Below are 15,479 nucleotides of genomic sequence, written 5' to 3' on the forward strand. Positions count from 1 at the left end.
ATTTAATGTCTGCTATTTTTTAAAAAAATACATTTATTTATTTATTTATTTTTGGCTGCATTGGGTCTTTGTTGCTGCACACAGGCTTTCTCTAGTTGCGGCGAGTGGGGGCTACTCTTCGTTGTGGTGCGTTCGCTTCTCATTGCGGTGGCTTCTCTTGTTGCGGAGCACGGGCTCTAGGCGCATGGGCTTCAGAAGTTGTGGCTCACGGGCTCTAGAGCACAGGCTCAGTAGTTGTGGCACACAGGCTTAAGTGCTTCACGGCGTGTGGGATCTTCCCAGACCAGGACTCAAACCCGTGTCCCCTGCACTGGCAGGTGGATTCCTAACCACTGCATCAGCAGGGAAGTGCCTAATGTCTGCCATTTTTCATGTCTTTTCATACTTTGTAGCTAAGAAAACTCAATCATCCAAGGCCATTGGAAGTGGTTCCCGACTGAGTGAAAGCAGCAGCAGTAGCAGCAGCAGTAGCTCATCAGAGTCTGAAAGTAGTAGCAGTGATTCAAGTTCTTCAGACAGCAGTGATTCCGAATCAGGTTAGCTGTCCCCTTAAGTATACCTCTGCTTGTGGGAAGATATTTTTCTTGTAATATTGGACTTATCGTTTGAAGAAATGTTTGTTACTTACCCAGAATCTATGGTTTGGATGGCACACTTATTATTTAATTGCATGTTGACAATCTGAACTATTTTCCTTAAAAGAGATACTGTGTAAAGTGAAACTTCATATTATACATATGTGACTTACAGGCTTGTAATGTTGAAAATAATTTACTAAAGGTGGGATAGTCTGATACATAATATCAGATCCTAATACCAAAAAATATCACAGAATAAAATGCTGATCTTCACTTCTTTTAATAAAAGATTATTTGAGGACACCTTTCACTTTATTCTCTGATATATCAAATCACTGTAGTGTTGCAAAGTGTGCTCTGTTGTGACAATGTATTCTGAATTGAATAATCATTTTGAATTAAGAAACCAGTCATCCCAGAAAACGTGTAAAGCAGATTTTTTTCACTTCAGTGTTTTCTTCACTGTAGATTATCGTCCATTTATAGAAAAATGTACTTTAAATTCAGATTCTCAGTTATGCTAAAGTACCATGTTACCTTATATAGTTTATCATCAACTATATCAAGCTTAAGGCATTCGTGTTTCCTTTGTACTCTTTCACTGATGATTGTGTAGTTGACAGGTAATCGCTGCCCCAGGATGCAGACTTGGCAGAGGCATTCCATCATTGTTCACCAAAAGGCACATTCAAATACAGGGCACTTCCGGGCCTAAAATTTTGCTTTATTTTAAATGAGACATTTCTTGTTTGTCATGAAATTCAGCGCTCTTTAAAACATCCCACACAGAATATTGTCACATTAGGAATTCTTACCATTTGTAAGAATATCCCTCTTATTTCAGTCAGGTAGTAAGGGTCTGCTGCCTTGCAGTACATTGTTTCACTTTTGGTTCTCTTTAATTTGTGGTGCTGATGTCTGCATTTTGTTTTTACATTTCTGAAGTATATAGTGGTAAACATCTTTGTCAGAATAAACAGAAGTTTTACTTTTGTTGAAATTTGTCACACTAGAAAATTTTAAAATTAATTTAGGACTCAGATTATACATTATTTTCTTATAGTTGACTTTTTAAGCATAAAAAAGTACTGAAAAAACTCTAAGTTGCATTTAGTATTTTAAATTGTGACTAGCATTTGTAATTTCATCTAATAAAGAATTCATGGCCTAATAAGTTAGAGCACTTTGTCTTTTATTTGTAGAATAAAACTCGTATTAAATTATCTAATTATATATTGACTACTGATCAATAAATACCTTGAATATTGCAGAAAAGTACCTCAGAGTGCTTCAGTGAAGTACCTTAATTTTAATTTGAATTATCAGTTTCTAATAGAATCTTCCAATATGTTGCTTGAAGGAAAGAATGTTTTTCATCTATTGTGTTCTTAAAATAGTGTAATATATATTATCTTTTCCTAACTTTCTAGCAGAATAACTCAGTCTCAGAATTCTGATTTTAAAACACTATTTAATTTTTATTTCATGACTATTTTATTTTATTTTATTCTTGTTTGATGTCATCTTTTCCAAGTAACTGGGGATGTTTTTAAAAAGACTGTTAAAATCAAGGTCGCAAATTTTTATATTTCAATCTACTTTATGGATAATGTATAGGTTTTTGACACTAAGGTCAGTTTGTCTACTAATATGATAGGATAGTATGAGTTATCACTTATCTTTGAAATTTTCATTGTTTTATGAACCAACTGTGTACTTTCATTGGAAAAACACTGTATATGTAGGTTAGGAGTTGCAAATGCAATGCTTACCTTAAGAGGGAAAGAACAATTATCTCTTTGCTTAATAAAATAAATTAGTAAATGAAGCAATAGGACCTTTTCTCCTGTTAACTTCAGTTGTACCCTTTAAAATACTTGTAAGGCTCTTGATTTCTAGTGTGTAAGCTAACAGCATTTTTTTAACTTTCCTGAGAACAACAAAAACTATAAGTAGAAGGACTGTAAATTGTGAAAAATAATTAATTCAGACTATATCAATAGCTATACTAATTGTAAAAATAAGCAAAGCATCTACCATTCTTAATTATGCACATGACGTTATCAAGAAGCAGATGGCAAATCCCAAGTCTAAGTTTCAGGGTGAGGGGAAATGGGGCTGTGGAGAAAATATAATTTGTGAAAATTAGATATATTAGCAAAAACTTTATGTTATATAAGTAAAAATTAACTGAAAATGTAAATAAGATTTTGTAACTTTAAAATTTATTACGATTTGTCAAGAGCTGAAACTTAAAATAGGAATATCTTGATTATCAGAACTCTGGTTTTGTTTTGGTTTTTTTTTATAATAATCTTTTATTTATTTATTTATTATATTTATTTTTGGCTGTGTTGGGTCTTCGTTTCTGTGCGAGGGCTTCCTCTAGTTGCGGCAAGCGGGGGCCACTCTTCATCACGGTGCGCAGGCCTCTTCACTATCGCGGCCTCTCTTGTTGCGGAGCACAGGCTCCAGACGCACAGGCTCAGTAGTTGTGGCTCACGGGCCTAGTTTCCCCGCGGCATGTGGGATCTTCCCAGACCAGGGCTCTAACCCATGTCCCCTGCATTAGCAGGCAGATTCTTAACCACTGCGCCACCAGGGAAGCCCAGAACTCAGGTTAAATAAGAGTTTTGATTATTCAAAATAGGACATATGCATATAATTTCATTTCCCCAAAATTTTAATAGTGGAATCTTTTCTGAAAGCTTCTGTGAGAAATTCTTTTCTGATAGAAGGATATTGATCTTGAGTAATTTTTTCTTAATCTATTTTTTAATACCTATCTTCCTGGATTTTTATAGCAACTTGAGACTGTATGCAGTTTTCTTAACCAAGTCACAATCTTTTATAATTTCTGTTATCAAGGACAGCTCTCTAAATTAACTTTTCAAAATTCTTTAATAGTATTGACTCTTAAGGTTCTTCTATAGTTTTCTTGTATTATGAGTTGCTCTCTTTACTGCAGTATTATTCTGTTTAGGTATGTTGAAATGTTTTAAGGGTGACATCTGTGAAAAACATTTAAATGTTATAAATAGTGTTAGAGCTGTTTACACATTAATTATTATGTTCTATGTAATCTTAAACCTTATTTTATGCATGTTTGAAAAATATGGAGTAATTCTGCTTCATTAATTGGGATTAATTAAATGGCAGGGGAGTAAGTTCCAAGGAAAGATTTATTTTAAAATTTCTTTAGTTATAATTTCAAACAAGATACTAAATCAGTTCCAAGATAGACTTGTAATGAAATCCCAAGTCTTTGAAAAATATAAGCAAGAAATCTGTGGGCTAGAAGCAGTACTTAATTGCAAATTTCAATGTGATTCGATTTTGCCGTTTAAATTATCTTCTTGAGTTACATTGGCATATGCATATTGTCACGTGCCAAGAAGTCAAGAACAATGATTGGGAATTCCCTGGCAGTCCAGTGGTTAGACCTCTGCGTTTTCACTGCCAAGGGCCTGGGTTCGACCCCTGGTTGGGGAACTAAGATCCCACAAGCCGTGAGGCGCAGCCGAATAAATAAATAAATAAATAGATAGATAAATAAATAAAATAAAATCCTATCTAAAAAAAAGAACAGAACAGTCAGCTCTACCCACCACCAGAGCCTCCCATCAAGCCTCTTAGATAGCCTCAACCACCAGAGGGCAGACAGCAGAAGCAAGATAAACTACAGTCCTGCAGCCTGTGGAACAAAAACCACATTCACAGAAAGATAGACAAGATGAAAAGGCAGAGGGCTATATACCAGATGAAGGAACAAGATAAAACCCCAGAAAAACAACTAAATGAAGTGGAGACAGGCAACCTTCCAGAAAAAGAATTCAGAATAATGATAGTGAAGATGATCCAGGACCTCGGAATAAGAATGGAGGCAAAGATCGAGAAGATGCAAGAAATGATTAACAAAGACCTAGAAGAATTAAAGAACAAACAGAGATGACCAATACAATAACTGAAATGAAAACTACACTAGAAGGAATCAATAGCAGAATAACTGAGGCAGAAGAACGGATAAGTGACCTGGAAGACAGAATGGTGGAATTCACTGCTGTGGAACAGACAAAAGAAAAAAGAATGAAAAGAAATGAAGACAGCCTAAGAGACCTCTGGGACAACATTAAACACAACAACATTCGCATTATAGGGGTCCCAGAAGGAGAAGAGAGAGAGAAAGGACCAGAGAAAATATTTGAAGAGATTATAGTCGAAAACTTCCCTAACAGGGGAAAGGAAATAGCCACCCAAGTCCAGGAAGCGCAGAGAGTCCCATACAGGATAAACCCAAGGAGAAACATGCCGAGACACATAGTAATCAAAGTGGCAAAAATTAAAGACAAAGAAAAATTATTGAAAGCAGCAAGGGAAAAACGACAAATAACATACAAGGGAACTCCCATAAGGTTAACAGCTGATTTCTCAGCAGAAACTCTACAAGCCAGAAGGGAGTGGCATGATATACTTAAAGTGATGAAAGGGAAGAACCTACAACCAAGATTACTCTACCCGGCAAGGATCTCATTTAGATTTGATGGAGAAATCAAAAGCCTTACAGACAAGCAAAAGCTAAGAGAATTCAGCACCACCAAACCAGCTCTACAACAAATGCTAAAGGAACTTCTCTAAGTGGGAAACACAAGAGAAGAAAAGGACCTACAAAAACAAACCCAAAACAATTAAGAAAATGGTCATAGGAACATACATATCGATAATTACCTTAAACGTGAATGGATTAAACGCTCCAACCGAAAGATACAGGCTTGCTGAATGGATACAAAAACAAGACCCATCTATATGCTGTCTACAAGAGTCCCACTTCAGACCTAGGGACACATACAGACTGAAAGTGAGGGGATGGAAAAAGATATTCCATGCAAATGGAAATCAAAAGAAAGCTGGAGTAGCTATACTCATATCAGATAAAATAGACTTTAAAATAAAGAATGTTACAAGAGACAAGGAAGGACACTACATAATGATCAAGGGATCAATCCAAGAAGAAGATATAACAATTATATATGCACCCAACATAGGAGCACCTCAATACACAAGGCAACTGCTAACAGCTATAAAAGGGGAAATCGACAGTAACACAATAATAGTGGGGGACTTTAACACCTCACTTACACCAATGGACAGATCATCCAAAATGAAAATAAATAAGGAAACAGAAGCTTTAAATGACACAATAGACCAGATAGATTTAATTGACATTTATAGGAAATTCCATCCAAAAACAGCAGATTACACTTTCTTCTCAAGTGCACACAGAACATTCTCCAGGATAGATCACATCTTGAGTCACAAATGAAGCCTCAGTAAATTTAAGAAAATTGAAATCATATCAAGCATCTTTTCTGACCACAATACTATGAGATTAGAAATGAATTGCAGGGAAAAAAACGTGAAAAGCACAAACACATGGAGGCTAAACAGTACGTTACTAAATAACCAAGAGATCACTGAAGAAATCAAAGAGGAAATGAAAAAATACCTAGAGACAGATGACAATGAAAACACGACGATCCAAAACCTATGGGATGCAGCAAAAGCAGTTCTAAGAGGGAAGTTTATAGCAAAACAAGCCTACCTCAAGAAACAAGAAAAATCTCAAGAAAACAATCTAACCTTACACCTAAAGAAACTAGAGAAAGAAGAACAAACAAAACCCAAAGTTAGCAGAAGGAAAGAAATCATAAAGATCAGAGCGGAAATAAATGAAATAGAAACAAAACAATAGCAAAGATCAATAAAACTAAAAGCTGGTTCTTTGAGAAGATAAACAAAATTGATAAGCCATTAACCAGACTCATCAAGAAAAAGAGGGAGAGGACTCAAATCTATAAAATTAGAAATGAAAAAGGAGAAGTTACAACAGACACGACAGAAATACAAAGCATCCTACGAGACTACTACAAGCAACTCTATGCCAATAAAATGAACAACCTGGAAGAAATGGACAAATTCTTAGAAAGGTATAACCTTCCAAGACGGAACCAGGAAGAAACAGAAAATACGAACAGACCAATCACAAGTAATGAAATTGAAACTGTGATTAAAAATCTTCCAACAAACAAAAGTCCAGGACCAGATGGCTTCAAAGGTGAATTCTATCAAACATTTAGAGAAGAGCTAACACCCATCCTTCTCAAACTCTTCCAAAAAATTACGGAGGAAGGAACGCTCCCAAACTCATTCTATGAGGCCACCATCACCCTGATACCAAAACCAGACAAAGATACTACAATAAAAGAAAATTACAGACCAATATCACTGATGAATATAGATGCAAAAATCCTCAACAAAATACTAGCAAACAGAATCCAACAACACATTAAAAGGATCATACACCACGATCAAGTGGGATTTATCCCAGGGATGCAAGGATTCTTCAGTATATGCAAATCAATCAATATGATACACCATATTAACAAATTGAAGAAGAAAAACCATATGATCATCTCAATAGATGCAGAAAAAGCTTTTGACAAAATTCAACACCCATTTATGATAAAAACTCCAGAAAGTGGGCATAGAGGGAACCTACCTCCACATAATAAAGGCCATATATGACAAACCCACAGCAAACATCATTCTCAACAGTGAAAAACTGAAAGCATTTCCTCTAAGATCAGGAACGAGACAAGGATGTCCACTCTCACCACTATTATTCAACATAGTTTTGGAAGTCCTAGCCACGGCAATCAGAGAGGAAAAGAAATAAAAGGAATACAAATTGGAAAAGAAGAAGTAAAACTGTCACTGTTTGCAGATTACATGATACTATACATAGAGAATCCTAAAAATGCCACCAGAAAACTACTAGAGCAAATCAATGAATTTGGTAAAGTTGCAGGATACAAAATTAATGCACAGAAATCTCTTGCATTCCTATACACTAATGATGAAAAATCTGAAAGAGAAATTAAGGAAACACTCCCATTTACCATTGCAACAAAAAGAATAAAATACCTAGGAATAAACCTACCTAGGGAGACAAAAGACCTGTATGCAGAAAACTATAAGACACTGATGAAAGAAATTAAAGATGATACAAACAGATGGAGAGATATCCATGTTCTTGGATTGGAAGAATCAATATTGTGAAAATGACTATATTACCCAAAGCAATCTACAGATTCAATGCAATTCCTATCAAATTACCAATGGCAATTTTTATGGAACTAGGACAAAAAATCTTAAAATTTGTATGGAGACACAAAAGACCCTGAATAGCCAAAGCAGTCTTGAGGGAAAAAAACGGAGCTGGAGGAATCAGACTCCCTGACTTCAGACTATACTACAAAGCTACAGTAATCAAGACAATATGGTACTGGCACAAAAACAGAAACATAGATCAATGGAACAAGATAGAAAGCCCAGAGATAAACCCATGCACCTATGGTCAACTAATCTATGACAAAGGAGGCAGGGATATACAATGGAGAAAAGACAGTCTCTTCAATAAGTGGTGCTGGGAAAACTGGACAGCTACATGTAAAAGAATGAAATTAGAATACTCCCTAACACCATACACAAAAATAAACTCAAAATGGATTCGAGACCTAAATGTAAGACTGGACACTAGAAAACTCTTAGAGGAAAACATAGGAAGAACACTCTTTGACATAAATCACAGCAAGATCTTTTTTGATCCACCTCCTAGAGAAATGGAAATAAAAACAAAAATAAACAAATGGGACCTAATGAAACTTCAAAGCTTTTGCACAGCAAAGGAAACCATAAACAAGATGAAAAGACGACCCTCAGAATGGGAGAAAATATTTGCAAACGAGTCAACAAAGGATTAATCTCCAAAATCTATGAACAGCTCATGCAGCTCAATATTAAAGAAACAAACAACCCAATCCAAAAATGGGCTGAAGACCTAAATAGACATTTCTCCAGAGAAGACATACAGATGGCCAACAAGCACATGAAAAGATGCTCCACATCACTAATTATTAGAGAAATGCAAATCAAAACTACAATGAGGTATCGCCTCACACCAGTTAGAATGGGCATCATCAGAAAATCTTCAAACAACAAATGCTGGAGAGGGTTTGGAGAAAAGGGAACCCTCTTGCGCTGTTGGTGGGAATGTAAATTGATACAGCCACTATGGAGAACAGTATGGAGGTTCCTTAAAAAACTAAAAATAGAATTACCATATGATCCAGCAATCCCACTACTGGGCATATACCCAGAGAAAACCGTAATTCAAAAAGACACATGCACCCCAATGTTCATTGCAGCACTATTTACAATAGCCAGGTCATAGAAGCAACCTACAACCCATCGACAGACGAATGGATAAAGAAGATGTGGTACATATATACAATGGAATATTACTCAGCCATAAAAAAGAAACGAAATTGAGTCATTTCTTGAGATGTGGATGGACCTAGAGACTGTTATACAGAGTGAAGTAAGTCAGAAAGAGAAAAACAAATATCGTATTTTAACGCATGTATGTGGAACCTAGAAAAATGGTACAGATGAACCGGTTTGCAGGGCAGAAGTCGACACACAGATGTAGAGAACAAACGTATGGACACCACGGGGGGAAAACCGCGGTGGGGTGGGGATGGTGGTGTGCTGAATTGGGCGATTGGGATTGACATGTATACACTGATGTGTATAAAATTGATGACTGATTAAAAAGTAATAATAATAAAATAAATGAAGAACACCATTATTCTGTGACTTTCTATCTTATTTAATTCCTTAAACCCTTTTCCAATCCATCTCTGATGAGGGCCCTCTCTCAGGTAAAGGAAAAAAAAAAAGGACAGTGATTAAACATTGGTATAAATTTAAAACCTTTCTAAACTGTTTTTCATAACCCAAAATATCATTAAATGCCAGATCAAAGATATAAATGAGGCTTGACAATAAAATGAATTCCAGATACATATATCCTATGTTAACTAGGCTGTGCTAGAATGTACACACAAGCAATTGAGAGTTTTCTAATGCTCAACAAGGTTGGCTATCTTGAGTGATATAATAGGGAGGAATATTATTAACAGATTTAATAATATTATTGAGAAACCATCAAATGGAGCAGCTCATAGGTAATAGTGCTTTTTTGATTCTATCCTTGTAGGAAATAACTTCAGGAACTGTCTAAATGTTAGCTCAGATACTTGATTAGTGTGGAATAGAATATTTTTCAGGAATGATTATCATTTCAATTCTTAAAACAGTTATACACAAAGAAATTGAAGGGTTATGGCATCAATTCTTTACCTGGTTAAGACAAAGTGAATTTGTCTCTTCATATTTTGGACTTTTTGCTTTTATTGGCTTCAGTGTAATGTTCTGAAAGTGAAATTTATGAAATTCTTTAAGTAACAATTGTTCCTTTTTTTTTTAACTTTCTTAATTATGGTGACTTAAAAGTAGGAGTAAAATAACTGTTTCTCTTTAGTACTACAACCCACATCTTCTGTAGAAGTGACAATGATGCTTTTTTTTTTTTTATGCAAGGGAAAAAGGACAAACTTTGTTCAAGATTAGATTTTAGATTTTATTTGTTTAGATGTTTAGATTTTATTTTACCTTTTAAGGGGGAGAATGGTTTAGTAAATGTAGGAAGTATGAAATGACAGTTTGGAGTACTTTTCATCTTTCAAGCTAGAAAGTTTAAGAGAAATGATTAGTACTCATCATTTAAATATTTTAAACTTTCATTAGTTTCTCATCAATTAGAGTGTTTTTAAAGCCCCAGAAGGATAAATTCAAGGACTTGGGCTTGATTAAAAACTTGCATATATTGAGGTCTGTACTTCAGCCACGAGTCTTAGAAATAAGGATAAACCTTGTCATGTGCATTTAAAATTTTTCTGTTCAAACTGGGTCTTACTGAATAAACAGGCTGTCTAGAATAGTGTTTCTCAACCTTGGCAGTACATTAGAATCACCTGTAAAACTTTAAAAAATAGTGTCCAAATCTGAATGAATGGAGAGTGGGGCCAGGTAAATGTAGTGTTCAAAGTATCCCATGTGTGGACTTACCTGGCAGTCCAGTGGTTAAGACTCCATGCTTCCAATGCAGGAGGCCCACGTTCGATCCCTGGTCAGGGAACTAAGGTCCCATGTGGCGTCGCCAAAAAAAACACAACAAAAACAAAACAATGTATCCCATGTGACTGATGTGCTTGCAGTGTTTGAGAATCATCAGTCTAGGTGTTTTTTTTGTTTGTTTCCACTTTCTAAGCTCTAGTTAAAATTACTTTGGTAAAAGGAAGAGGCAACTTATAATCGGTTTGTTCTTGTATATTATATAAGCACCAAACACTTAAATCAAATTACCAAAACATTCTTTAAAGGGAGCAGATTCTTTTCGTTCAAAGTGCTTGATTTTTATCAATAGAACATTAGGCAATAAGCTTGGGCAAATCATTCAACATCTCTGGACATACTTTCTTTCCTATAAAATGAGGTAATGACTTCCAGTCACTTTTCTGTACCCTGTCGTATACAACAGAAGTGTGATTTGTTTTTCTAATTTAAAAATCTTCAGTAATTTTTTCTGCTGTAATGGCATGACATTCTGGTTTTACATTATGTATGGTATTATATTCATATTCAATTTATCAAATTTTTTAGTCAGTACTGGCTTGCTGATAATATTTGGTGTCTCTGGAGCATTGATCTCAGTGCTTTGATAGGTGATGGTTATTAACAAACCTTTCGATCAAATATTTGATGCCTGATCTCTCTCTTTTTCTTGATTCTGTGATTAAAATTTTTGCTTAGTTTGAAATGAAAGCTTTCCAATCAAAGTTTTATATTGAGGTTTTTGGGGAGCTGTGAAAATAAAACACATTGTATAATGTGCAAAATATTCATTTGTTTAGTAGTTAACATATTTTATCCAATTGGATCCTCACAAGGTAGGTATACATATTATCCCAGATCCCTGGTGAAGTTAGTTGACAAGCGTGTATGTTGTCACTATAGTGCTCAGTTTTATTAATGTTTGTAAGACCTGGTAGGGCTTCTTCATTTATTGAAATGTGGTCTTAAGCTTGATAGTGAAAATGTGTATGTTTACCTTTTAATTCCAAAGGCCAGGAACTCATAAATAAACAGAAATATGCAGTTTTATTTTACTATGTTCCTGGAAAGTCAGCTACGTAAGAGTAGAATGAGAAGCAAAATACTGAGTTTTAGGCTATCATTATTCATCTATCTATAGTCTGTAAGACTTTTATGAGGCATACTGTATTTGGTGGTTTTGATTTTTTTTTTTAATTAAAAATCTTTGATGGCTTTTGCTAGTGTTTTTTAGATTTTGAGGTGCTAGTTTTTATAATAGTCCTGAGCTTTAGTTTTATGTCACAGAACTAAGATAATGCCCTTGAATTTTTCATCAGAACACTAATGTGGTATGTTGTATTTTTACTGTAGTTAAGAGATTATATCATTGAATAATTTGTTTAGGTGCATATTTGGATAATTAAGACAGATGTATAGATGTACATATATTATATGATCGTATTAATGAAGTCTGTTCTTTTTTGTTGTCGATCAAAGCTGAAATCATAATTTCTCCCCTAAATGTGAAAGCTACCTGGATCTATACCCTCAATCTTTGCAGTCTGTCTTCTTCCCTTCCCCTTTCCACCTAACCCCCAACACTTAAAATAATACTTAGTGGAGTGACATTAAGATGGTCCATGTCATTTTAAATACTTGAATTCTTTAAATTAAAGCACGTCATTGAGTGGCACTTAGCAATTTTAACAGTGTCCAGCATCAAATATTTTAGGAAAGAACAGTAACACATCCAGTGGAAACTGATGGCATTTCAGGAGGCAGAAGGTAATTATTAAAATTAGAATGTTTTAAGTTTGAATAAGACCTGGTGTTGACCAGCCTTGGTTCCCTGAAGCCTGAGGCAAATAATGCTCAGGAGGCTCATGAAAGCTGGCCTGGAGAGATCAATCAAGGCATTAACTACCAGTTTGGTGCTTTACCACACTGACTTAGGCTTCTTACTGGGGAGGATAGCACCAGAATCAATTGTAGGATCAAGAAAGAGGAACCTATGAGCACCATGTCAGAGAGATCTCTTTTTATATCTACTCTACTGCCAATGTTAGCTGTAAAGGTATTTCTAAAGGTAAAGGAGGTACTATAAAACCCATTTGTTTCTATGTAGTTGAGGCTGCCAGATAGCTCGGAAGTAAACAGAGTATTAATTAGATGGGATCTTTATTATAATGCTTAGCAAGCAGAGCAGACTTTATCATGTATAATCAAATAGCTTCACTTTTAATAAAAGACTGTATCCTCTCAGATAATGACATACCCTTCTCTTGTAGTAAATTCTTAATTATTTTAATTAAGCCTCTTAATGGCTACTTGGTTAAAGATGATTTTAGTATAATTGGTACTGCTTGTTTAAACCCTTATCTCTGTTGTAACTTGTTTCTTTTTAAACTGTCGCTTATTCAAGCTCTTTACTGTGAAGTAACACATTGTTCTTTTTGCCTAATAATCCAGATTGAAATTTGTGTGGGGATATTTATTCCATTATGTGGAAAAGAAAATATCCCTTTTCAAAGCAAGTATCCCTTTAGAAATTTTGACTGATTCCAAGAGGGCAAAAAAATTTATAAATATAAGAATTTCTTGATTTAAGAAGTTGACCATTTTCTTAAAATCATCACTTTCATTCTAATGTGAAAAAATTTGTAATTTAGATGATGGTAATTTTTTAAGTTGGCAAATATTAAAATATTTATATACGTTTGCAGAAATGTTTCCTAAATTTACCGGAGTAAAACAGAATGATTCTCCTTCTAAAGAGAAAGTAAAGGTAAGTTAATTCTTCATTTTTACCTTAGAATTTTAAAATTATGTAGGTTATAGCTCACTGGTATAGTAGTAGCTTTCTTTAAAATTGTTCTTGATTTTATTTACATGAAGAGTTGTCACTCATTTTAATTTGTCACTTAAATGTTCAAAGATTTCTTTGTAAAGAAGATTGAATAGTGAAATGATTTGGTTACATTTTTCTAACAAGATGTGACTTTTTTATGATTTAGTCAAACAGGTAAGTAGAACAAATTATAGAAATTTCAGCTTAGTCTTGAGAGTCTAAATACAGAGAGAAGGTCTTGGTGTCCCCATGTGTGTACAGTAGGGTATGCACAGTAAGGTGGAATTTCTCCAAAAAAGGTAGTAGGGGAATGGTAGTGAGAGTTCTAAAGATAAAGCTTATAATTACCAACTATTCATTTTTAGCACATCTGTTTGATGAGTAGTTGACGTGCTTTGAAAAGGATGAAAGTAATTTTATCTTTTACTACTAATCCTCATAAAACTTTTAATCCTTTGTACCCATCCCAAATATAGAATTACAGGTGTATACCTTTTATTAAATCATAAACTTACTTAACAACATCTAACTCTAGGTCAGGGGAAATACAACATAAATAATACTGTCTTGAAGGATCTCTTAGTTGTGAGAAGAGATATAATCACACAGTTAAGAGATTGTATGATTAGTGCTATAATCATCTATATTCATAATTTATTGAGAAAATGAAGGAGGAATATATATATACTGCCTGAAGGAGGGAATGCTTAAAATGGGTTTTAAATTATAGGGAAAGGGAAGAAATGGTTAGTATATTGACATACTGATTAGGGACTTAACTTTTTTAAACAGAGGTAGTAGCAATTAGAGAGCGAAAAAAAGCACAGGAGGTGTGTTCAGGGAAATATGGTAGCAGAGGGTGTTTGTATGGGATTAGTTGGCTTTGGAGATATAATAGGGAGGGCTTTGCACACCTAGATAAAGTGTTAATATTCAATTTGTTAGGTAGGTGTGAGCTCTCAAAGGTTTTTGAGTGGAATGAAGATCCAGATGATCTGTCTGCCATAGGTATTAGTGGAATCAGAAAATTATGTCAAGTTATGAACAAACTTTGGAATAATTCTCAGTACATAGCACATAGAATGCTATCTTTATGATCTGTTTGTGACCGAGTTTTTTTCAGTGTCACTCACTGAACAGCGAAATGCTCATGTAAGACAAAAGAGGAAATATATTTATAGGATCATGAATAAATGCACATATTTGTGTGTTTCAGAAAGTGTTGTTTTGCTGATTTAAACCTCAGCATTTGCCTTTAAGCTTTGGGCTTGGGTCTGTATTACTGTTGGGATAAACATTCCTATGCCCTTCGTTTTATTCAAACTAGCATAGGTATTCATACACTTGCCTTATCGACTCACTCACTGTAACCGCTTTATTAGATGGAGAAGGAAGATTGTCTTATTCATCTCTGTACTATCTATAACTCAGAGCTTAGTAGATAAGGTACCTGGGCTTTGGTACTGTAACTTAGCTTGCCACTGAATAGATGTGAGATTTTAGGGTAAGTTACCTTCCTTATATCTAAGTCCTATTGTAAACTGTAAATGGGGATAATAATTATACCAAACTCATAGGATTAGTGTGAGAAATTAAGAACTATATAAAAGGCTTACCCTGGTGCCTTGCACATCGTAAGTGTTAACTAAATATTAGCTATTATAATACAGCTTTTTCTTAATAAGTAGTTAACAGAATTCGGAATCAGAATTTGTTGATAGTCTATGGCTCAACCATCATGTGATTTGTTTTTTTTTAAACAGCCCCTGCTTTTATATCTATAATTCACTAAGGAAAAGGGGGTAAAGAAAGTGGATTAGTCTCTAGATTTGGTATAAAAGCTCAGTTTTTATTTTCAGTAGATCACAGGGAAGCATTTGAAAATAAGCAACACTGTTTAATAACATGTATAAGTCTATGTGTACTAGTAACTAAGATCATAGACTTTGACTCTGCTTATAAGCTATATGATGGCCAAGTTATTTAATCGTTCCAAA

At 34.6% G+C, this 15,479-nt stretch overlaps 1 protein-coding gene across 1 annotated transcript in view; it reads left to right on the forward strand.

Moving 5' to 3' along the window:
* BRDT (bromodomain testis associated) overlaps positions 1 to 15,479 on the forward strand; it is a 49,406-nt gene that overhangs the window by 13,131 nt on the left and 20,796 nt on the right. The window contains exons 11-12 of the mRNA XM_036868800.1: positions 393 to 536; positions 13,358 to 13,413. Coding sequence (XP_036724695.1) covers positions 393 to 536; positions 13,358 to 13,413 — 200 coding nt within the window. The remainder of the gene's footprint in view (positions 1 to 392; positions 537 to 13,357; positions 13,414 to 15,479) is intronic.

The sequence above is a fragment of the Balaenoptera musculus genome, chromosome 1 (assembly GCF_009873245.2).
Source record: "Balaenoptera musculus isolate JJ_BM4_2016_0621 chromosome 1, mBalMus1.pri.v3, whole genome shotgun sequence".
NCBI lineage: Eukaryota > Metazoa > Chordata > Mammalia > Artiodactyla > Balaenopteridae > Balaenoptera > Balaenoptera musculus.